The 23,765-nt window shown below is 41.8% G+C and overlaps 1 protein-coding gene across 10 annotated transcripts in view; it reads left to right on the forward strand.

The window, feature by feature from the left end:
- Positions 1-23,765, forward strand: part of zip (myosin heavy chain 10) — a 295,638-nt gene that overhangs the window by 187,049 nt on the left and 84,824 nt on the right. For all 10 annotated transcript variants that reach the window (XM_053788409.2, XM_053788413.2, XM_053788410.2 and 7 more), the window contains exon 3: positions 15,431-15,552. In XM_053788409.2, the coding sequence (XP_053644384.1) occupies positions 15,431-15,552 (122 nt within the window). The remainder of the gene's footprint in view (positions 1-15,430; positions 15,553-23,765) is intronic.

Here is a 23,765-nt window from a genome sequence, read left to right on the forward strand (position 1 = left end):
AATATAGTAAATCATTAGCTAGAATTTTCGATAAAGAATAAAAAGGCACAATACCGTGACCATAACAATACACAGATAACCCTCACATAAGAGAAGAAAACTATGACGAAGTATCGGTCTGCTTGGACCATTACTAGTCACACACTACTTCGATAAATCATAGGATTAAATTTTGTCTGGCAGGCCATTTACGTGTGTAATATATATATATATATATATATATATATATATATATATATATTTATATATATATATATATATTTATATATATATATATATATATATTTATATATATATATATATCAGGAAGAGAAAGAAGTAAAGCACTGATCTTATGAGGTACTCTGCACCTGTCAGAGTGGAGTCTTCACTAACATTGTATGCTGGAGGCGAGTGAATGCCACAGCTGATCACTTGTCTTCTCGTATGTCATTTTGTGTGTGAGAGTGAGCCTGAGGGACCTGCAGCAGTTACTCTTATCTGCATGACTCGCAGGTAGTCTTGCATTCCCAGACGACCACCTTTTCTTGCTCTCAACTTTACCCACACCCTCCTTCCTACCCTCCCAATCCCCTCTTCTAACCCTTTACGTCCTCTTTAAGTTACAACCCTTTTTCTCTCCAGTGCTCAATTACCCTTTTTTCTGTTGGTTCATTTCGCTGCGTTGTATGTTTTTTAAAACTGCTTTGATTCCTATGCGGCCTGATTCCAGACCAGGTCTCCCCGTGGATGGCATAATCAACCAGCTTGTTGGTGCTAGTCGCTCGAATTCCACTTTGCACTACAGCCCGGCTGACCAGGAATGACTTAAGGAACTTGTCAAGGTCTGGAAAACAGTCAGGAGGCTACTGGTAATCCCCCTTATGTATGGGGGACGTTGTAAAATCTAGGTCCTTTCACGCTTAGTTTTTCCTTTGTGTATTCTTGGAACCCCTGCTTTTCATTGGAGGTATTTTGCACCGTCTACCGAACCTCTTGATTTCATAGGAATTATTTGTGGGTGTAGATTTGGGACTAATCCCTCTTAAAATTTTCCAGGTGTAGATTAACAATGCATCTTTCTCGCTTGCGTTCGAGGAACTTCATACGTCCCCAATGATTCAGGTGCTTGACTGAATTTATGTGAATAGTGAAGGTTTGCATATTCTCCAGGTCGGATTTGAACGAGGCTGTTAGAGTACAGCAATAATATAGCCTAGATAGACTACTTGACTTAAAGAGTATCATCATTGGCTTGGCATCTATTGTTTTGAAGGCTCTGGTTATCCAGCCTATTAATTTTCTTGCGGTTGTGATAGTGACATCGTTATGATAATTGAAGGTGAGATCTTGACATAATCACTCTAAGGTCTCTCACATTAGAACGCTCTATTGAGTGATTAGAGTTTACGTACTACATTCCAGTCTTTATCTCTTCATCCATTCCATAACGGAGTAATCGAAACTTGTCCTCGTTGAACACATTGTCAGTAATCCTGAAGGATTTTTTTGTATGGGGGGGGGGGGAGTCTGATATCGTCAGCATAGGATGATACTGTCCTAATGATTTGTCTTCGTCGGATATGAGAACAACTTTTCACTAGAGCTGCCTCTGATTTCACTTTGTTTACTATTACTCTTTGAGTTCTGTTTGTTAGAGAATTAAGTGTCCATTTGCCCACTTTTACAGTTATTCATTTTTTACGCATTTTGTGCTACAACACCATAGTTGCATCAGTCGCTAGTAACAGCCAGGTTGATCAGGCACTGATCCACCGAGAGGCCTCGTCAAGGACTGGGCCGCGGGGGCGTTGACCCCCGGAATACCCTCCAGGTAGATTCAAACTGGTGGTGTGTGTATATATAGGGTTGCCCGCGGTTTATTTTAATAAATGTCAATCTATTAACTGGTGTAAGCAGATTTCATGCAGTCATTGATCCAATGGTAAAAAAGTTGAAGGCTTTAATAGTGGTGTCGACATTAACCGAAATCTGATGTCCAGTGTGAGGATTGTAAGCGTTATTGAGGTGTGATGTTAGTTTTGACTTATCTCCAGTCGTATCAATCATCTCGCATACCTATGTATCACTCACAACCCGGTCACACCAATCGCCCATGTATCCTTCCAACGACCTCGTATTGTTGGAAGGCGGACACTCACTGCGTTATTAATAATTATATTAGGTGCACGCGTGTGCAGTTCATTTTATTATTTTTGTTTTATTTTTCACATTATCAACTCCTTCAGGCACATATCAGTGAGTACATGCATAGTCTTGTATTTTGTGATACTCGGTAATGGCGATTTAGGCTTATGAAGCAGTGATTGCTTTGCCTGACAACGGAGTAAAAATTCATTTATGTAATAATTTCCTAAGATTAGCCTTAACGTAATGAAATATATACCAATGATGTACAATAATATTTAAGATTTTGACTGGCCTAAAATAGGTTTAATAACATTGTTAAATTGTTAATTTTAGCAAGGCCTAGGTTAGGTGAGGTGTCTTGAAGCTAATTTTGATGCAAAAATATTTTTTTCAGTACAAATTAAGTTAAAAATCTCGATTAATGACAAAGATTTCTTGAAAAATCTTTTCATGGCAGTTCTGCCTAACTGACATTATTAGACCCCCCCATCTCTCTCCTAAGCGCGCACAAACCTTTTCGCTCTTCCACCAAGTTCCCCACTAGCACTTGGGCTTAAATTGGGCTTAATAATTGGGTGCAAGTACAGGTATCTATTATTCTGCAAGAAACTATAATTTTTACCCTACTGGTATTTAATTTGTTGGTTTTCATGATCTCTTGAGAGTCGCTGGGGAGGTGAATATAATGACTCAATATTGTAGTATTGTATTATGGTGTACCTTTGTTTCTGTAGACGAGAGCAAGTGCCTAGTGAACGTTGTTCTATACTAAAGCACTCAAGGTTTCAGATGTGGAGTTACAAATGGTAATTAACAGTCAAGCTTGCGAGTGAGATACGTATATGGTGGTATTAGCACATTTAGTGGGAGAGACTATCACTTGGGGTTTATAAGTTAAATACAGGGAAGAGGAAACAATACAAGTAAAAGGTTATCTGTTATACAAGTGTTTCTGGGCATTATCTTTACTATGGCCCGGTCTCAGACCGGGGTATTTTGCAACGTATGCTAAAGCTTTTATAAGAAGTGATTTCGGTGTGAAGATTTGAAATTAATCCCTCCAGAATATTCCAGATGTAAAATACGATGAATTTTGACGCTTACGTCCTTAGGCTTATAGTTCGAGACAATGTTCCTAGTAATTTAGGTGATTGAATTTATGCAGACAGTAAAGTTTATACGTTCTCTTGCTCTTCATTTTCGCCTGCCTTAAAATCGGCTGTTAATGAATGACAGTATTCCAGTCTAGACACAACAAGTGAAGTAAAGGGTAAAAATGGTGTGTGGAAATATTAATTTAGGTTTTCATGTTATGAATTTTAAGAAGAACAAGGTGGCATCTCTCGTTTTGAAAATCGTAGCAATCCAGCCCATCATTTTCCTCCGGACGTGATAACACTGTGATTCTTGAATGCGAGATCCTTTGACATTATCATTCCTCTGAGTCCCTCACAGTGCTCTTCCCATCTTTTGAGATATTTGAGTTCTCCGTTCCAGTTATTTCCTCACGGAGGCGATGGCTCCCGGTGCTACGAAGTTTAGGAAAATTCACTGAACGATACGGATGCAGAAATTATATAGCAGGTAGAGCAGGGGTTCCCAAGCTTTTCTATGTCCCGCACCCCTAGGAAATGTTTAGTGTTGCACCCGCTACGAAAGTAATATCACAATTTTTTATTTTTTGAATCTCAAATTGAACCTGCGGGGGAACAAACTGAACTCAGTAAGCTTTAAATTCAGTGCATGAAATTCAAATATAAATTGAGCAGTTAGAATTTTTTTTGGTAGAATAAACGGAATTATGCTTTTCATTAGGACTCTTTGTCACACCTCCCTGAAATGCCGTCTCTCATCCCCTGGGGGTGCATTCACCCTAGGTTGGGAACCCCTTGGGTAGACGTATTTTACGAGGGGGAGTATTTAATGTGGCTGAGTGACTAGTTAGGCGAGTGGATAGGTGTGGTCCCACATGTAGTAGTAGTGATTATTGTAAATAATTAGGTGAGTGGGTGTGGTGGTACATACTAGGCTGGAGGATATTAGTGTCAGTATACACACACCCCATTAGGAAGCTACTGATCCATTCATGGCACCGTATTAGGTATGAAGCTGTGGCTCTCCTGGTGCCGGGATGTGCCCATGTAGGGCACGCTCGAGGTGGACCTTGATGAAAGCTGGGGTGAGGGGAGATTGTTGGTGGGGGTGGGTTACTACTGCCCTCTCTCGGTTAGGGGAAGGGGAAGAGGTGAGAGGTTACTTGTACCCACACCCAGGCACCACCCTCCCCAACTCCACCCCACTTTACGTGCTTGCTCTGAAGAGCGGCCATTGGCACCAGTGACGTCACGTGGGTGAGACGGGCACTCATGCAGTGCCTTGAGGATGGGATACTGACACTTCTGCTTATTTATTGTGGGAGAGACAGGCTGCGATGACATCACTTGGTATGTACCGATACAACCTGGCCTCGTCTTTCTACCTTTATATAATTTCATGCCAGACTACCACAGTGAACTTAAAAAAAATTTCTGTAAATTTACCTGAAGGTTACTGAAAAAGATTCAGAGGGTCACTGTCATCACGGCTTGTTGACAGACCAGGCCTCCTTGTTGATAATATTTTAACTTGTATTGGGATGAAATGTTAAATAAGTCTTTTAACATATTTAACAACTGCTCAATAATAACCCACATGGAGACACTCATAAGATTAATTGATCTGTATATTTCGATCCCCTTTTGGGATCCTCTTCATCTGCTGAAGAGGATCACAGAAGGGGATCGAAATATACAGGCCAGTTAATCTAATGATGTTTCTGCTTCCATGTTGGTTATTATTGAACATTGATAAGTGTTCGTTACACTTTAGTTATCCATATTTAACCGCAAATAAGCAAATTAAAAATTAGTGTTGGACAACGCAACAGGCAGCGGGGTATTTCGGCAACACCTGGAAACACTCAATCTGCGTGAATATCACTTGTGGCGTGAGAATAACTTGATTATCATGGTTAGGCGAGAGTGCGGGCCACGGGATGCTCTCATGTTGTGGTTGACACAGCGTTCTCTGTGCTACAGGAGCGGGGTGTGGCAGGTCTGATGCTTCCTCTAGCTTGGTTCTTCTTAGTAAAGGAAACCCTGGACTGTACTTGCAAGTGTAGTCTCAGCCTGTGGCAACATTCCTTGTGCTTACTAGTTATCTTGATGCTTTGCGCGCGCGCGCACTTGTAACAACGCTTTAAGCTGTGAATGTAGTTTGTGTTGCCTGCACTCTCATCTGCTGCATTCTGCTGATGCTGAAGTATTTCATGCTATTCCTGTTACTAATCTCTGCTATTTCTCTCTCTCTCTCTCTCTCTCTCTCTCTCTCTCTCTCTCTCTCTCTCTCTCTCTCTCTCTCTCACACACACACACACACACACACACACACACACACACACACACACACACACACACACACACACATTCTTCCCCCTCCCTTTCACTTTTTTTTTTTTTAGCCTATGGGACCGGGCCGCGGGGGCGGTAACTTCAGGAACTGGCTACAGGTAACCTATGTTCCCTGCCAAATGTGTTAAGTATCTTGTACATCGTGATAGTATCTTTGGTCATGTCTACTGAATTTTTTCCAGTGGCTTCATGGGTTAAATACATCATTCCTGTTACCAATTTAGTTTTTTTTGTGCCGTCGGCCGTGCCTTCTCCCAGGCTTCCCTCTTGATTACCTTGGTCAACCTGGCTGTTGGTGCTAGAGGCCCTCAGGACCTAAATAGCCGTCATAATCCGGTCGATCAGGCAGGAGATATGGTGTTTTCTTCTTTTGAAAAATTCTAACTTCGTTCCGGCAAGATTTCTGATATCTTGTGGTAGTAGGCTGAATGTGCTGGGGAAGTGGTGGACCTGGTGGGCCCTTGAGTCGAGCAACAATGTAAGTAGTTCAACAGAACGTAGGTGCGGACTCCTCTTTCAGCGAGACGATCCTTTCTAGAAAGAGAATACTGCACACCTGACCCACAGTCACCTCACAGGAATTCCTTCCCTTCCCCCCTCATATATTGAGGAAATTTCCTAACTGTGCTTGTAACAGATAAGTGATCTGTAGATATAACTCCAAATGTGCTCCTGTTAACCCTTTTGGGGCCTAGTCTAGTCCTAGGCCTTTTGTGTATCCATATGCTCTTGTACTACCTTCCACAGGATGGATATAGTGTGCACAATAAACTAGTCACTTTGATGGAAAAATCTAAATCTGCCCCTCATTGTAAATTGAGCATGTTGTTGATAACTTGCCTACCTGTTGGATTACTTTCATACCTGTCATCATTTTTTCCCCTCGTGTCAGCACTTCTCTTATCAGTGACGTAGTGGGCTACACTATGGCTTCTTGGGCACGCGCGTGCAACCTGCTCACTCCTTAGGGACGCTCCCATCGTGGCATCAAACGCAGGTGGCCTATTGATCATGTGGGGCCGAGTCATTCCAGCCACCACCTGCTACCATTAAACCCAAGTACCATACTTAGTGAGAGTTTTCTCCATTCTGATGTGACCTTCGCTAAGAAAAGTCTGTAAAACCTACCTGTTGACCTAGGAAAGAGGGAACCACCTTGCTAGCCTCTTCTGTCAGGCTGTTTGTGCTTGCAACACAGTCCATGGTATACACCAGTCTGGCAGATCAGGAACTGTTTGGAGGAACTTTTCGGGTTTCCCTTTTGTAGACAACCAGGGTTCTGTTGGTAGGTTATTCTTACGAAGGATGGATGCGAAGCTTCCGATTCATTTTTACCGAGTTCGTTTTAGTGTACTTTCTTCACCCCCTACTCTTCACAGCAGGTACTTGGCACATTCTGGTCCTTGATTCTCGTTTGAGTTCCTCAAATACATTTCAAGTGCAGATTATGATGCGACTCAATTACATGCATTGCAGGGAGTAGTCTGAAGGCCTTAATTTCCAGTAATATTAAGTATTTGAATTTATACAGGTATTAAAAGTGCTTTACATTCTCAGGATTTCAGTTTAGCCTGAATTAAAATGAGCTGTTAGTGTATAGAAAAATTCCGGTCTCCTGAGAGTACAAGTGTCTGGAAATATCATCCTGGTCTGAGACTACTGAACATTTTACCAGATGATATCAGAACACTGTTGGGGCAAGTGTAGAAGTCTTCAAGAGGAAACTGGACAAGTATCTTCACCAGTGAGGAGCAAGGGTGCGGTGGGGACAATAAGGGAACACTATATCAACTTCCGGGGTCCCAGATTATTCAACATCTTACCAAAATATATCAAAGCACTACTGGGGAAAGTGTAGAATTCTTCAAGAAGAAACTGGACAAGTATCTTCACCAGGTGTTAGATCAACCAGGCTGTGATGAATATGTGAGGCAGCGGGCCACCGGCAGTAACAACCTGGTTGACGAGGCAAACACCATACGATCCTGGCCCATGGCGGGGCTGCGGGACTAGAAAAACTCGGAACTCATGAAAGGTAAAGATGCCAATGATAGTGAGGATTCCCTGATCTCTCTCCTCCATGACGGCTGTGTTTGGTGGTCATCGTTAACGTCACCGAGGTTTGGTGAGAATGAGGCCCCTGTTATCCAGAGTAGAATTTTCCTTGCGGTTGTCATAATGATTTAATAAGAGGCAGGAGTGACTTGCCCTCATTTTGCAATTGTGATTCCCTATGTGATTAAAAAAAATGAATTTTTTATATAGAAAAATGTGCTAAAATGTAATTTTATTGCGCATTTCCTCGATTCAGTGGAGTTTCGAGCATTTTCTGACAAACTTCAGTTTTTAGCTGAAATGTTTAGCACACTTCCAGTTATTTTGGTAACTTCAATGTCATATTTACATAACATTTTGCCATTTGTCTAATGATAACTTTGAGGACTGTGGCTATATCAGAGAGTTTTTAGTGACTTGCGCCACTGTAGTCTCATTCATTCATTCATTCATTCATTCATTCATTCTCTCTCTGTGTGATGAATGGTTTAGAAAACCGACAAGTTGAAGAATTGAGACACTTATGCAACACATGGGAATAAAGATTCCCATGTGTTGCATAAGTGTCTCAATTCTTCATTCTCTCTCTCCACGCTCCCCCCCCTCTCATTTATTAAATGCATTTATATATATATATATATATATATATATATATAATGTGTATATATATATATATATATATATATATATATATATATATATATATATATATATATATATATTATATATTTGTATGTATATATATATATATTTAAAACCTCATTTACTGTGTACATGAGGCAGAGTACTCGTTATATTGTCCCCCAGTGTTCAAATACTTGGTCTACCTGCAATGTTCTGAAGGTCAACGACCACACGACTGGTACATGACCTGATCAACCAGGCTGTTGGTGCTAGTCCCCGCTTAATATGGTTGGAAATTTGGATTCTGTCTTTAATGTGATTAACGGCTAACTCAACACAGTTGTATTATGTTAGGTTAAAGGACACGGATGTGATTAATGTGACATATTGTAGCAACATTTCACTGTCCAAGAGCTTTATCAAGCCGCTCCTGGAGAGCGAAATGTTGCCACAGTAAAATGTGACTTTTAATTAATATTTTGTCGGTAGTTCTAGCATTTTTACCAGTTGTATTGTTAGTGTTTCACTCCTTTCATGATTGTCATCGGTTCCACCTACAAGGACTCGATACTAGAGATGTTTGTACACAAGACTATTTCTGGTTATTTCCAATTTCACTGATGAAGATTTACTTTGTGTTTACTGTGCTCTGTATGATGCCTTTCATCTTAGCTCTGTATTTTCTCTCTTGCCAGAGTTAGTTTCGTTATTGAGAAAGTTTGAAAGGTTTTTCGATGTATAGTGCTGAATGAACAGCTTAGGTATGGTGCAGGTGTACCTGGAGGGTGTTCTGGGGGTCAACGCCCCCGCAGCCCGGTCCAGGCTCAGTCTCGTAATAAAATTCACCCATTCTCTTAATTTTATACTTGCCTTTTCCAACCTTCACTCTCAAGTGACAAAATGCAAGTGACATTTTTTTTTCTAACAGATTAGAAATTGTCCGAATAACTTTACCCCTGAGTTTACCTGGAGAGAGTTCCGGGGGTCAACGCCCCCGCGGCCCGGTCTGTGACCAGGCCTCCTTAGGTCAGTGTCCCAGGATGCGACCCACACCAGTCGACTAACACCCAGGTACCCATTTTACTGATGGGGAACATAGACAACAGGTGGAAAGAAACACGTCCAATGTTTCTACTTTGGCTGGGAATCGAACCCAGGCCCGCACCGTGTGAAGCGAGAGCGTTAACCACCAGGCCACCAGAGCCCATAAAAGATGAATTTTAAAAGGGTGGATTTTGTAATGAAGAGTCCTGTCTTGAATGTTCAGAGATCGAGTATTGATGTGTTAGTTTATTAACTTTCACATATTGGAGCGTGTCTTTATATAGCACACAGCTGTTACTTGCCCCTCCCTCTTACTTGTGAATGTGGTAATGGTATACAGTACCGACGATTTGATAAGTAAGACGCGTGCAGCAGTTGGGAATGTTTATTCAGAAACGTTTCGCCTGCACAGTAGGCTTTTTCAGACGAGTACAGAGGAGGCAACAGAAGAGTAGAGATGTAAACACGATGTAATCAGTCCATCACCCTCGACAACTTAGTTTTGAGGTTGTCAGTCCCTCAGCCTGGAGAAGTTCTGCTCTTGGAGCATGTGTTGTGTACACACTTGAAACCTGGATACGAAGCCAACGTTGTTTTTTTCATAATACTTTAGTGCCTCTTATTATAAAATAAAATAATGTTGTTTATTAGAATATGATGATTATTACAATTTAGTGATCGCCTGAAAAAATAAGATTAGTGATATATAGTGAGGTTCAATAAACGAAGGATGTTGATGTCCACTTGGTACCTGTATTGGTAGAATTACCCACAATATGTTAAGTAAAAGGACACAAATGCAACTAATGTGACGTTTTATTGTGGCAATTTTTTGCTCTCCAGGAGCTTTGTCAAGCACTTGGTTCCTGCTTCGTTTCAGTTTCGACTACGGCAAAATTTCTTCTTCGTTTACACCTGGATTACCATTTGGTAGAGTCCCGTTGGCTGCTCTGACTGTGTCACTTATTTCTGTCGTGTCTGATATCAGTTAACGATCTTTTTCTCGTCACTTGCTTGTAAAAATGTTATGTTTTGATATTAAGGAATATCGTATAGCATATTTATGTGAAGTGTTCCATGCATTTGTGGAAGAACATATTCTTGACTTCATGATTATATAAGCGTTAACGCAGTTCGCATATTAGACTGCATGTGGATAGCAGTAATAGCCTGGTTGATAGACTTGATCTTCGAGGAGTCCTGGTCTGGGACCGGGCGGCGGGGGCGTTGACCCCTGAAATTATCAAGAGTGATAATTGTGTAGTTGAATGTTTCTGGTTACCAGAGACGAGGATAAAAGAGCACTGTAGTACCTACCGTGGTTTTCAGTGACTGAGATGATGCCTGTGTCGAGGCTCTCTCCATAAAATACTAAAGCCCAAAATAGTGGTTTCTTAAAATTTTGATACGTATGGAATTCCACGAGTCTGTGCCTGGAGCAGACTCCACACGCATGTTATCAGTGGCTTCTGCAGGTCAAGTAAAGAACTACGTGGGAAATTGTGGAGGTGTTGGCAGTTTTCTTTTTTTTTTTTTTTTGTCTTTCGTGAAAATCTCGTTTGGTGGTTCGAGCTGCCCTAAATATTTACTTGCTGGAGCGGATTAGTTATTAGTAGGCCTTTCTGGTCACTTTTCGTAATTACTTTGCTTTTATTAGAATTATATGTGAAGATCTTATCATGTTTTTTGACCGTTTCTCTCCAGTACCTTGGCAATTTTTGCTCCACGCATTCCTAGTGCTGCAACACTTGTTTTCCACATACTTTGTCTTCAGTCATTTTCAAGTCTTGTGAACATTACTTGAGAGACTGGTCCCAAATCTGCATATTGCCATTACATAGTGAGATACGGGATAATGTGGAAAATAAATCCCGTGAAAGGCAGAGTTGGTCTGGGCACAGTAAGAACATTGTATCAACATGTGCTATCCCAGTCTATTCAACATCTTGCCAGAAGATATCAAACACCGCTGAAACAAGTATAGAAGTCCTTAATTAAGAAGAAACTTGACACTTGCCTCCAAGTGCCAGACGAGCCAGGCTGTAATGCATACGTTGACCAGCGGGCCACCAGCAGCAACAGCCTGGTTGACACATAAGCAAGGGTCGGGCTTAGTAGGAAAACTTTCGAAACCTATCATAGGTTTATTGGATATGTATATTACTGTCCTTTGACTTTGATCACTTCAAATGACGCAAGGGAATAAGTGGGAGCAACACCTTAGTTGATCAGGTGATCACTTAAGAACCTTGCCTTGGGCTGCGTAGCCAGAGTAGAGTTCTTGAAACCGGCCAGAGGTATAACTACGCTGTGTCAAACACAAGTGGGTGGTGAGCCGTATGTTAACATTGTTGCCAAATTGTGTGTGCATGATAATGGGGCAGTGGTGTTGGAATGTGGAATGAGTCATTTACTTGGAACTACTATTGTGCAAGTAGATGATGATGATTAAGGGTGTGGGCGGAGCTGAGGGTGGGTATTGGTGTTCATTAGTGTGGATGAAGGCGGTCATTAGGGAGAGCTGGGTACAAGGCTTCTCTCACACCGGCCATGTCACACCCTCCTGGCTTGCTTGCTTTACAAACACCCTCTCCACCCTTGTGCGTATTACACCGCTTGTCAGGACACTTGTGTAGGTCACAAGGTGCCCCAGGGAGGCGGGGCTGTCAAGTGAGGTGCTCACTCGTTCACGAACTGAAACTGTTATGGTCCTCTGTCATAAATGTGCTAAGATCATTTTGTAAACATAGACCCAGAGGGAGAAGTAGGAGTCTCCCTACTTGTTTACCTGGAAAATTATCTGAGGGTTAACGACCTCCCGCCCGGTCCCAGACCAGGCCTTCCGGTTGATTGCCTAATCAGCCAAGTTGTTGGTTTTAGCCGCACGAAGTTCAACCTAACTACAGCAGCCCGGCTGAACAGGGGCATGACTTCAGAAACTTGTCCAGGTCTCTCTGGAAGGCAGTCAGGGGTCTGTTGGCAATCCCTTTGTATATGAAAGGAGGACATTGAAAAGTCTTAGCAGATTTTACAGTGTCAGACTTCACCTGACGCTGATCTTGTTGATATGACTGTTGATGGTTCCTGGGCCCTTGTGGCCCGGTCCCGTACCAGGCCTGGTGGGTAGCCTGTTAATTAAATCAGGCTCTTGGTCAAACCATACCCCCGGCCGGGATTGAACCCGCGGTCATAGTCTCAAAACTCCAGCCCGTCGCGTTAGCCACTAGACCAGCTAGCCACAATAAGATTCATCCAACTAGGTATATTTCTACACCATAGGAAAGTTAGCACAGGCACCTCTGTGACCACAAATGCTAACTTTCCTATGGTGTAGAAATATACCTAGTTGGATGAATCTTATTGTGGCTAGCGGGTTCAATCCCGGCCGGGGGTATGGTTTATCCGTAATTTATCTTTTGGTAACCTGGGCACCAGAGCTGCTATAGCTAGCGAAGTCGCTACCCGTTTCCACTACATTAGAAGATGATAATAGAGAAACATTGCAGTAGGCCTACTGGCCTATGCTAGGCAAGTCTAACTCAGTATCTTCGTTACTTTCCAGTATTAAACATATCAAAATCTCAAGAAAAGTGAGGTAAAACGCTCAGTAACCCAAGGCACTGTCCTGGCACTTCTACTGTTTCTCATCTTCGTCACAGACATGTATGAAAACACCCGTCACAGTTTTCTATCATCGTTTGCAACTTACGCTAAAATATGCATGAAAGTCACCTTGGTAGAAGACACTGAAAAATTGCAGGAGATTATAAACAGTATTTTCCAGCAGCAGTGGTGGTAAGTTCCAGCTGCCAAGTTAGGAAAGAATGACGAACACAGAAAGGGACACTATATAAAACTCCAAAAGGATCGTTAAATAGAACGAAAGGAACACGTGAAAGACCTACGAGTAATTATGTCGGCTGACCTTTCAAATACGAGGTCAAGCTCGGAGAAAGACATGTCACACAGTCATTGCGAAAAATCACACACATGAGGTCATAATTTGCGAGATCAGGTGTGATGAGGTCAGGTCCTCGGGGCAGAAGGGGGTGAGGACGAGGTGAGAAATTTATGATTATTAGCGTTTCGTATCCTCGAGAAAAGTCAAATAGATTTAGTGTTTGTCTCTTCCACTTTTATATCTTGTCTAGTGCAAGTTTATATTTTCTCTGGCATCACCCGTCTGCCACCTTTCCTGGTGACTCGGTTGGTGTGGAATAATTTACTCTTATACGTGTCATTCAGAAGGTATGTCTGTCTTTCAAATTAAACCAGGTCTCCATTATTGTAATAATAACCGTTTTCTCTACTTGCAGTAAGTCTTGGCTCGTTTACTTTATTTATATTGTCCCTGTTATTAGTAGACCTTTCTGGTCACTCTTTTTACTAATTACTTTGCTTTTATTAGAATTATATGTGAAGATCTATCATGCTTTTTTGACCGTTTCTCTCCAGTACCTTGGTAATTATTACTCCAAGCATTCCTTGTGCTGGAACCCTTTTGTTTTCCAGATACTTTGTCTTCGGTCATTTTCAAGTGTTGTAAAATGCAGTAATGGTCCCCTTGACAGAGTTGGCTAATTTAGCACCTCTTCCCCAGGGCGGTGCACCCCTTTCTCCTGCATATACATCATATTTACAATAAAAATGAGTATAGTTGTTAATGAATAAGATTGCATGTTCTGTGCAGCACTAACCTAGGCAGCAGGTTACACCATTTATCGTAGACATTATATTGTTGCTCTTCTATACACAATTCCAAATATGATTGGGGATCTTCCCTTTGATCTAATTTAATCCTGCCCTTGCTGTCCAGTACTTGACCAAGCTCTCCTGTCTCCTGCCCTTAACAGTATCTTTTCCACCATATTGAGGCAGATAATGGGTTTATTCCCATTACCTGACATACTATTCAACCTGTTGTCTGTCGCAAACACCAGTTCAAGGAAAACTTACCCTCTATCACCTTATTATCTCTAATAGAAGGCACGGTCCCTACACTATATCTGATTTGAGTTGCTGAAAACGAGAATGTTCTTACCTTTATTAATTTGAAGGTTAATTAATGGTACCTTTCTTATCGACCACTACATTAGTCGTTGAGTACAGCAGAACAGTTTTCTATTTTAGTGTGTCTTCACCCTCGGTTTTATTCTTCACCCTTTGCCTCACACTGTTTCCCATTTATTACTGCTACCAGCTTCTTCGTTACTGCTTACGTGTTTTACTTCACAATCTCTAGCCACTTCACATTCATTGTTCTATTAATCCCAATGCATTTTTTTAATATCTTATATTCCTCCTTGACGAGCAAGGCTTCATTTTTCGCCACTTTGAACTCTAATTTCTACTCACAAAAACATTTCTCAAACCATTCAGAGAAAGTGGTATTGAACTGTAACACCTAATTTCGCCAGGTACACTTAGGACTGGTAGAATCGTCCGTGACAGCTGACCTCGCCGTTCACTGTCTAGTTCAATTTCCGTTGTGCTCTATTTGTCCTGTCCCAGTATGTAATGGTCCACCTTGTAGTCCAAAAGATTCAGGAATGGTTACGCTTCTTAAGGCATGGTATGGCACGAGGATGTGCCTGGACCATGTTGGTGTCTCAGGAAATGATTGGGCAGATGCTCACTCTAGAGCAGACTTCTGCCTTTGTGACTTCATGGTCCCTTACATAGCTATGTTCTTTAGGTGATAGGCCGGTGGAGCCTGCAAACGAGAGGGAAGCTATATAGGATTCGTGGGTGTTTGCCTCTCATCCTAACATTAATCGTTGATAAAGGAGACATTTGGGCAACATTTGGGTATAATTATTCTGGAAGCGTTTCACCAGTCAGTGGCTTCTTCAGTCCATTATAGAGAATAACGGTGGAAGATGAGAAGTTTGAGGTAATCGGTCCCTTAGCCAGGAGTCTGTGTTCAGTCAATCAATCTTGATAAAAATACAGCACATGCACGGAGAAGGGGCTTATATACTTCAGGCAGGTGAGGTGAAGCAGTGGTAGGCGGTGTCACCAGTGGAAAAATCCACTAGTAGAAGTAGGTAATGCCTGTACATGTAGGTTAGGCAAGATTTGAAGAATTCCCAAGATGTTGCTGTGTCTGATAATTTTTATCTTTGCAGATCGAGAGGACCAGAGCATCCTGTGCACGGGGGAGTCCGGCGCCGGCAAGACAGAAAACACGAAGAAAGTGATCCAGTACTTGGCTTACGTGGCCGCCTCCAAGGCCAAAGGTGGAGCCTCCGTAAGTCTACCACCTCTCATCCACCAACTATCCCACACTTGTATATACGTAGAGCACCTTGCTCACCATTTCTCCACTCTGAACTATTTTTTGTAACATTTGGGTTTAACAGGAGTACTAGAGATGAATGCTTATTACTGTTTTCTTTTTGTATAAAGAAACAGGAGGCTCGGATATGGCTGTCAGTGCCGTGCAGCAAGGTCTTAAGACTGTTTATTTTATTGCTGTTGTGTCACATTTTTGTTTTTGGTGTGTGAAGTTGTCGTACAAACCTGCATTTGTGTGTGCTGGCGTGTATGTTTACTGTGTGTGTGTGTGTGTGTGTGTGTGTGTGTGTGTGTGTGTGTGTGTGTGTGTGTGTGTGTGTGTGTGTGTGTGTGTGTGTGTGTACATACGTACATATGTCAGACTTGAAAGACTACTATCATGAGGTAAAGGTCTATTATAGTTCGCCTAAGTTATTTACTTTGCTTCTTTATAGATGTTTAGGCATGGTAGTGTCTTATTTTGTTTGTTGAGATGGTTTGCCCTCTAAATATCCTTGTATACGTGTTATTAACAAGTATGTCTTTGTTGAGCTTGTATTGTCATTTATGGGACTTTACTAGCACTGCAAGTGTCATGACGTCTAGTTGTATATTATTGTAATATCTACAAATGATAAACATTTGACACTTTATTTCCCTTCGGTGTTAAAGATGGGTTGTCGCAAATAAATTTTCTTAAATTATTAGAATTAATTTTTTAACTTGCTCTTTTCCTAAGGTCAGAGTATGCTGAAAATATCACATCTTTTAATTGACGCTATTCCCACCCTTTTCTCGTGTTTTCTTTCCTTTTTTTTTCCTTTCCTCGCTTTTTCCGTTCCGTTCCTACCCTTTCCTACCTTTCCTTGCAGTTTCCTTCGTTTCCACCCCTTTTTCATCTTGTTCTGTCAGTTCTTGAGAAAGCTTTTAGTTACTGACACTAACCATGTAAGATTATCAGATGTCCGTACACTTCCTTCTTCCTTGTAGCATTATATTCAACATTATCAGAATTAAGTCTATGGTTTATTGCTAAACCCTGAGCATGGTGTTGAGTGTTTGATATGTTTTTTTCGTCTTCTATAAGAATTTTGATTTTTCATCAGCCTTAACATAGTTTTTTTCTTCAAATAAGAGGGTGTTAAATTTCACGAAGTTGAGGTACAGTGAGAGAGGTAGGTTGCAGCGGAGACTGGGGAGGAGGATGTATTTAACACTCACAGGTAGTAAAGTAGCTAGATAACGTCACAGTTAAGTCATAGGTATAATACAAAGTAAGGTTAAATTTGATTAATATAAGATAGGTTATATTAGGTTCGCTAACGTCAAAGACTATCAGCAGTCTGTGAGGTAGACACACACAGTCTGTGAGGTAGACACACACAGTCTGTGAGGTAGAGACACACACAGACGGTGAGGTAGACACAGTCTGTGAGGTAGACACACAGACGGTGAGGTAGACACACACACAGACGGTGAGGTAGACACACACACAGACGGTGAGGTAGACACACACAGTCTGTGAGGTAGACACACAGACAGACGGTGACTGACTGAAAGACTAGAATAAAGCAAAAAACTAGTTGCTAGGCCAATAAAATATTTACTGTCAACGGCGCCCGAACTAAACTCAATATTTTGTTATAAAAAATTCACTTAATTGTGCAGTACTGATTCCAGTTTAGAGTAGTTTGCCTTTGAAATTTGGTGATGCTGGAGCTTAGAGCAAGAGTGCCGTAATGAAGAGTTGTGGTGTGTGTCATTGGCACCACACTTCTGTTTTCAATAAAAATGTGCTGGTATACAAGTTATAAACAGTATTATTAAAAAAGTTAAGGGATGGAGGCACAATGTGCTAGACTTGACAATACTGCGCCATCAGACTAGCCAGAAATATGGTTATCAAGGTGACAAAGTCCAACAATGGCAATCGTTGGTGGAAGTTGGTGAGGTGTTTGACGGCCCGTGTTCACGACACTGCACTTGCATTTAAGGTTGGAGAGAGAAGGCTAGATGCATATGATAGATGGCAGAGCAGTGGGCCGGGTGGTTATCTACAAGACATATGACACGACAATTGTAAGATAAGATATACCATAATGTTAAGTAGAGGGGTACCACATAACTCCACACTGATGCCCGCCACCAGTACACGCACCCTTGATCAGATCAAGCCTACACTCTTCTCTCCACGGCTGGAACCAAGGGGCGCGTATGGAGAGAAACTGTAAGAAAGTTAATGCCTATCCTACTACCGTTCACACTTAGACAATTTAGATTACTTTTCAAAGGATTCAGAGTATTAACATTTTATTTTCATCAGAAATACGAAAATTTCTCCTGTCGTCGCGTGTGTTAAGTCTTAAACTGATCCACTTACTCCAGCTTTTTTGATAATATGACCGAGTTCTTCCACTGGATTTTCCATCTTTCCAGTAAAGAAAAAATGTACAGCGTCGAAGTATGTGACAAGATTTCTAGTATATATATATATATATATATATGTCGTGCCGAATATGTAAAACTGGTCAATTAGCAAGAACTCATTTAAAATTAAGTCCTTTCTAAAAAAAAATTCTTATACGTTTAAAGATACATTTTTTTCATTAATGTTAATGTAAAAAATTATAATTTTGCACTAAAAGAATCTTAGAAAACTTACCTAACCTTATTATAACAAGAACAATTTATTTTAACCTAACCCAACTAAATATATTTTAGATTTGTTTACAATAATTTAATACTAAACAAACAGTGAAATATATTTTTTTCGTTAGGTTAAGAATGATTTTGGCGAAATTATTCCATACACAAATTTTCGCTTGTCCTATATGGCAAGATGAGCGTTGCTATTTAAGCCAAGATCGCAAGTTCTGCCTATTCGGCTCGAGATATATATATATATATATATATATATATATATATATATATATATATATATATATATATATATATATATATATATATATATATATATATATATATATATATATAACAAAGTCGCGTGTCTTAGGTTAGAAAATCTTAATAATACATTTCCTTGTAACGTGAGGAGAATCACAAAGAGATCCACCACTGTCTTCAAGTGGGAACTTGACAAGTTCCCACTGACAGTTGGTGCTGATAAAGTTCGCCGCTTGGATGGTGAGAGACAAAGTTGCTCCACCAACGGTGCCAGAAGATCCTGGAGACCAAACTTTAGTAGAACACCTTTCCCCAGGAGACACCATGGCAGTGACACTGTCACTCCTTTTCTCTATTTACGAATATCCTTTCAAGGAGGTGCCTTGATGCCGGTGAAGGGCTCTTCAGTCGAGGTATTGGAGCCACACTCATAAACATTAGTGTCCATTCCATACTAGATAACATATCCATCACTAGTATAATTGCTTGGTTACCAGTAAGGTTACAACCTGAGTGACACACACACTGGTCTAGTTTTCTGGTGGTAAAGAACTACGTACGTATCAATGAATCATAACTGATGTAATTACTCGCACTTGTGTGATACACTTGTGGGGCCTCCCGTAGCATTATAGACACACACATGCTTGATTTTTGGTGTGGGGGTGGCGTGAACCACCTTGGGGCCAAAGTATAGTGCGGGGGCCACCCCGGGGGCCCCAGAGGGAGGAAGGGGCAGGAGAGGCAGATGAGAATCTGGAGAATGTTGCTTGCCACACTCCTCGCCACTAGTAGAGGCCCGGCACGGGCCCCACAAACCCTGGCACATGCCCCTCATGGGCCCACAAACTCTGGTACTAAAGGATAAAAGGTAATAACCAGGGAAGACCTGGTCCGAGACCTGGCCGCGAGGACGCTGACCCCTGAAACACACACACTCGGGTAAACTTCAGATAATGTTAAAGTAGATTTAGTTAAGACTGATACAGACTACTTGTAGAAAACTCTTGGTTAAGAGTTACTGTCAAGCACGACGCCCATCCACTCTTAAACAATATTATACTTAAATGTATTTATTGGTCACTTTATATTGTCCAGTTTTGCTGAAATAAATGATAGTAGTAGGCGAGGTTTAGAAGTCAGAGAGGCTGGTGTTTTGTGTGTGTGTGTGTGTGTGTGTGTGTGTGTGTGTGTGTGTGTGTGTGTGTGTGTGTGTGTGTGTGTGTGTGTGTGTGTGCGCGCGCGCGCGCTTTGTTTTTTGTGTGTTTTGTGTGGACACACACACACACACACACACACACACACACACACACACACACACACACACACACAGTAACAAGGGGACACAGTTGGAAGCTGAAGACACAGATGAATCACAGGGATGTTAGGAAGTATTTCTTCAGCCACAGAGTAGTCAGTAAGTGGAATAGTTTGGGAAGCGATGTAGTGGAGGCAGGATCCATACATAGCTTTAAGCAGAGGTATGATAAAGCTCACGGCTCAGGGAGAGTGACCTAGTAGCGATCAGTGAAGAGGCGGGGCCAGGAGCTCGGACTCGACCCCCGCAACCTCAACTAGGTGAGTACACACACACACACTCACACTCACACTCACACTCACACACACTCACACTCACACTCACACACACTCACACTCACACACACACACATAGTCATAGAGTTGTCAGCAAGTGGAATAGCCTAGCAAGTGAAGTAGTGGAGGCAGGAACCATACATAGTTTTAAGAAGAGGTATGACAAAGCTCAGGAAGCAGAGAGAGAGAGAGAGAGAGAGGACCCAGTAGCGATCAGTGAAGAGGCGGGGCTAGGAGCTGAGTCTCTACCCCTGCAACCACAATTAGGTGAGTACACACACAGTGCGCCAAACGACACAGCTGGGAGTGGTAAACTGGTGATGGTACACTACCTTGTCCCTTCACCATTTAAGGCTGATGCAAAAAACACTGTTATCTGACTAATGCTACCACTATCACTACTTAACTCTCATACTGGCCAGTGTTTCCCCTACTAGTTGTCTGGTATGTGTTTAGTCTGAGACTAATCTTCCTGGCAGAAACAAGTGTATAAAAGGAGGTTGGAACTGCGTGTTGTAAAAGATTTTATGCAGTGAGGTGAATGCGATGGGATTGTGCTTGTGTAATGTTAATAAAATTGTATATAAGGTGGAAGCAGTTATGTCCGTGGCTGTGGTATGGGAGAGTAACCTGCATGTTATCCTCTGGTCGCCTTGTGCACCCACACTAAGCTTCTGGATAGAACTCTAGTTATTCTAATAGTTGCCAGCAGATTTAATTAAAACCATTAACCTAGGCAGAGTTAATAGTCTAGACTCTAGATTAACTTTCTTCTAACCTAGGATTTATGGCCCGGCAACGAATATTTTTTTTCTGTAATAACAGTGTTAGTCACCATGTTAGTCTCTAACTCACGATTTGTAGAGAATACTTTAGAGGACGTTTCGGTCCCTCTGGGACTATTGTGAGATAATGACGAACCGAAACGTCCTCTGAAGGTTTCATTTGCAAATTGTGTGATACTTGCGAATGGTGTTGCCTTTCTTAATGTTAACAATGGCGGTGTTGCCTTTCCATAAATCTGTGCTCCCAGCATGTGCATGTTCATGTCGTCTTAATATATATTTTAACTCCTAATCTCTCTCCCCACAGAGCAAAGCGCAATAACGTGGGTCTTTTCCCTGGTGAACATATGTACATAAACTATGTATTTTATGATCATAACTAAAGTCTTTACTAATATGCATGCTGTTAAGGACTTAATATCATGGATTCCCTCCCCTCGGCCCTCTTCCCTCGCCCACCAAGGTCAGTGTCCTTGCATGACCCTCCAACAACTAGTTTTAAGAGGTTTGGCTGTTTCTTCTCTCTGGATCCTACTATCTCATCTTTCTTCTTTCCTCCATTCAAGACACATTTATGACCACAACTTTTCCTGTACGACTACTACTAGCCACCATCATTATTAGTGTGTGACTTCTTCTGCCAGTCACAACTCGCGTGTAGCTACTACGGTCCACCATAACTATTTCCGAATGACTACTACTGCCCACCGCATGTATTCCCATTTGTCTGGTGCCTAGCACAAGTGTTCCCGTATAAACAACCACTGCTGTCATTGTTATCGTTGCTTCACAACTCTCACTCCTGGATAACCCATCGCTTTCAGCTGTTGTTGAGGAATAAATATATTACTTTTACTGAGTTACTTGCCTGTCTGCTTATGTCAGTTTTTCCACCAAGATAAATACTAGCAGCAACATGCTGCAAACATTTGGTGGACACTTCCTCCACAGTACTCTGTACATCGCATATATACTGGACACTTACTTTCCAGGATGTGTCCTCGGTGACGGCTGGTTCCTGGGTCCATTTCCAGGATAATTGATCCAACGCTCATGTACATTAGATCAGTGGACTTAACACGAAGGCTGAATACACGACATTGGATATGCCACTTTGATAGTCTCCAGACCTTAATGACTTTCCACCAACCCTAATACCAACACCTTTGTAGTTCAAACAAGTTCCTACCTGCCTTGCACAAATTGTGCATTGCACTTTATTTAATGAAAAAATTAAGGCTTTGCCTGCCCCCAGGTGTGAACTGTCTACCTGGTATCTTGTTGCGTCTAGGGTTGGTGGGTGACGTCAAAACAGGATGTCAGTCAATGTCTTGCTTAATAGAGCTGTCGCTGTATCCGAATGCTATATAATCACTGCCAGCACTCTACACTTCAAACTTCGTGTAACACTCGTGCAAGAGACCAAGCTAGTGTGTGAATACCAGCTTAAGTCGAAGAATCTACTCTTCAGTCTCGTAATTACTGAAGACCCAGAGCAACTATTACAGCACACGACATATAGATGAATCGATGTCTTCTCTGAATAAGGAAATGCCACCAATTAATCTGGTTCTCTTGTTGAGAAGTCACGATGTCCGGTCATGGTTTCTATCCTGGATCCTCGTACAAGACTACTCTCAGGGCATTCAGACACGGCCTGCTCAACCTACATTGGGTGGCCCAACTTGGGTCACAGTTGCTAGACTGCTGACATTGGTGAGTGTTGATCACAATGTCATGTGTGTCATGCTGACATTTATTGTATTTAGTATTCTTGGGACCCCAATGAACAAACTGGATATCAGGCTCTCATATTGCAAGTGCCACTTGCAGGTGGCACACGACATTCTTTTAGCACGAATACTCTCTCTCAAGACTGTTGTCAGCTTTATTCCCTCCCTCCCCTTTCCCCCCGTTTACTTTACTTGGCAGAGGAGGGGGAGAGCTGTTATACAAGCCTCTTTGTCATGTACACATATTAAGACTGGGCTAGAAAAGACTTACACTTATACAACACGCTGCTGACGGAAGAAATTCCACCACACCAACCACTATTTTCCTGATGATCACCTGTCGTGGTTCCCAGGATCGTCTTCCCAGCAGTCCGGTCTCTTGCCAGGCCTCCTGGTTGACGACTTGGTCGCGCTGGTGGTAATTGCTTCAAGTTGATCAGGAATTGCCTAGATGAACTTTTCCTCTTGAAGATACTGGTATACTTACAGAAATCTACATTTATCATTGTCGACGTGACCGATGAAGCATAACGGCCACGTTAAGAGTTTTTCTGGTTCAGAATTCTCTCTCCCGCAGAGCAAAAGATTATTGATAAGTATTGTATCCTTCATGCTTAGTTTGTGTACTTATTGCATCCTACCCCTACTTTTAATTGGGATTATTTTGTACCGTCCCGCTTAACCATTCTGCCGTCACTACCACCCAAATAGTGTATGCCCTCGTCTCCGCTGCCTTCATGTTACTAGTGACTTGAGAGAATCATTTCGGCGGTGCGGTCTCAAAACTACACTTAGTCATATTGTAAATTCCTCCTAATCTTTGTTTTCGTTGGTTTCTTGATAAAGACCTTACCAACAGTAACTCGAGCATGCTTATCAGCTCACAAGTTTACATATGAAGATGTAAAACAATCGCAAACAGGCAATCTTAACAATGCAGAACAAGCCACATGGGGATGAAAATCTTTAGTGCTAGATCTTCCGCAATCTCGTGCGTCGTCAGGACCTATGCAGTGTTGCAAGACAGCAACCGATAGGAGGGAAAAATTCTGAGGCAAGGTAGAATGTATCAGTGGCGTGAGAGAATTTACCCTCCAATATGTTGTCTTGCAACATTGCATAACTCCTGACGACGCACGAGAGTGCGAAAAATATAGAGCTAAAGATTTCCC

The sequence above is a fragment of the Cherax quadricarinatus genome, chromosome 49 (genome assembly GCF_038502225.1).
Source record: "Cherax quadricarinatus isolate ZL_2023a chromosome 49, ASM3850222v1, whole genome shotgun sequence".
Lineage (NCBI taxonomy): Eukaryota > Metazoa > Arthropoda > Malacostraca > Decapoda > Parastacidae > Cherax > Cherax quadricarinatus.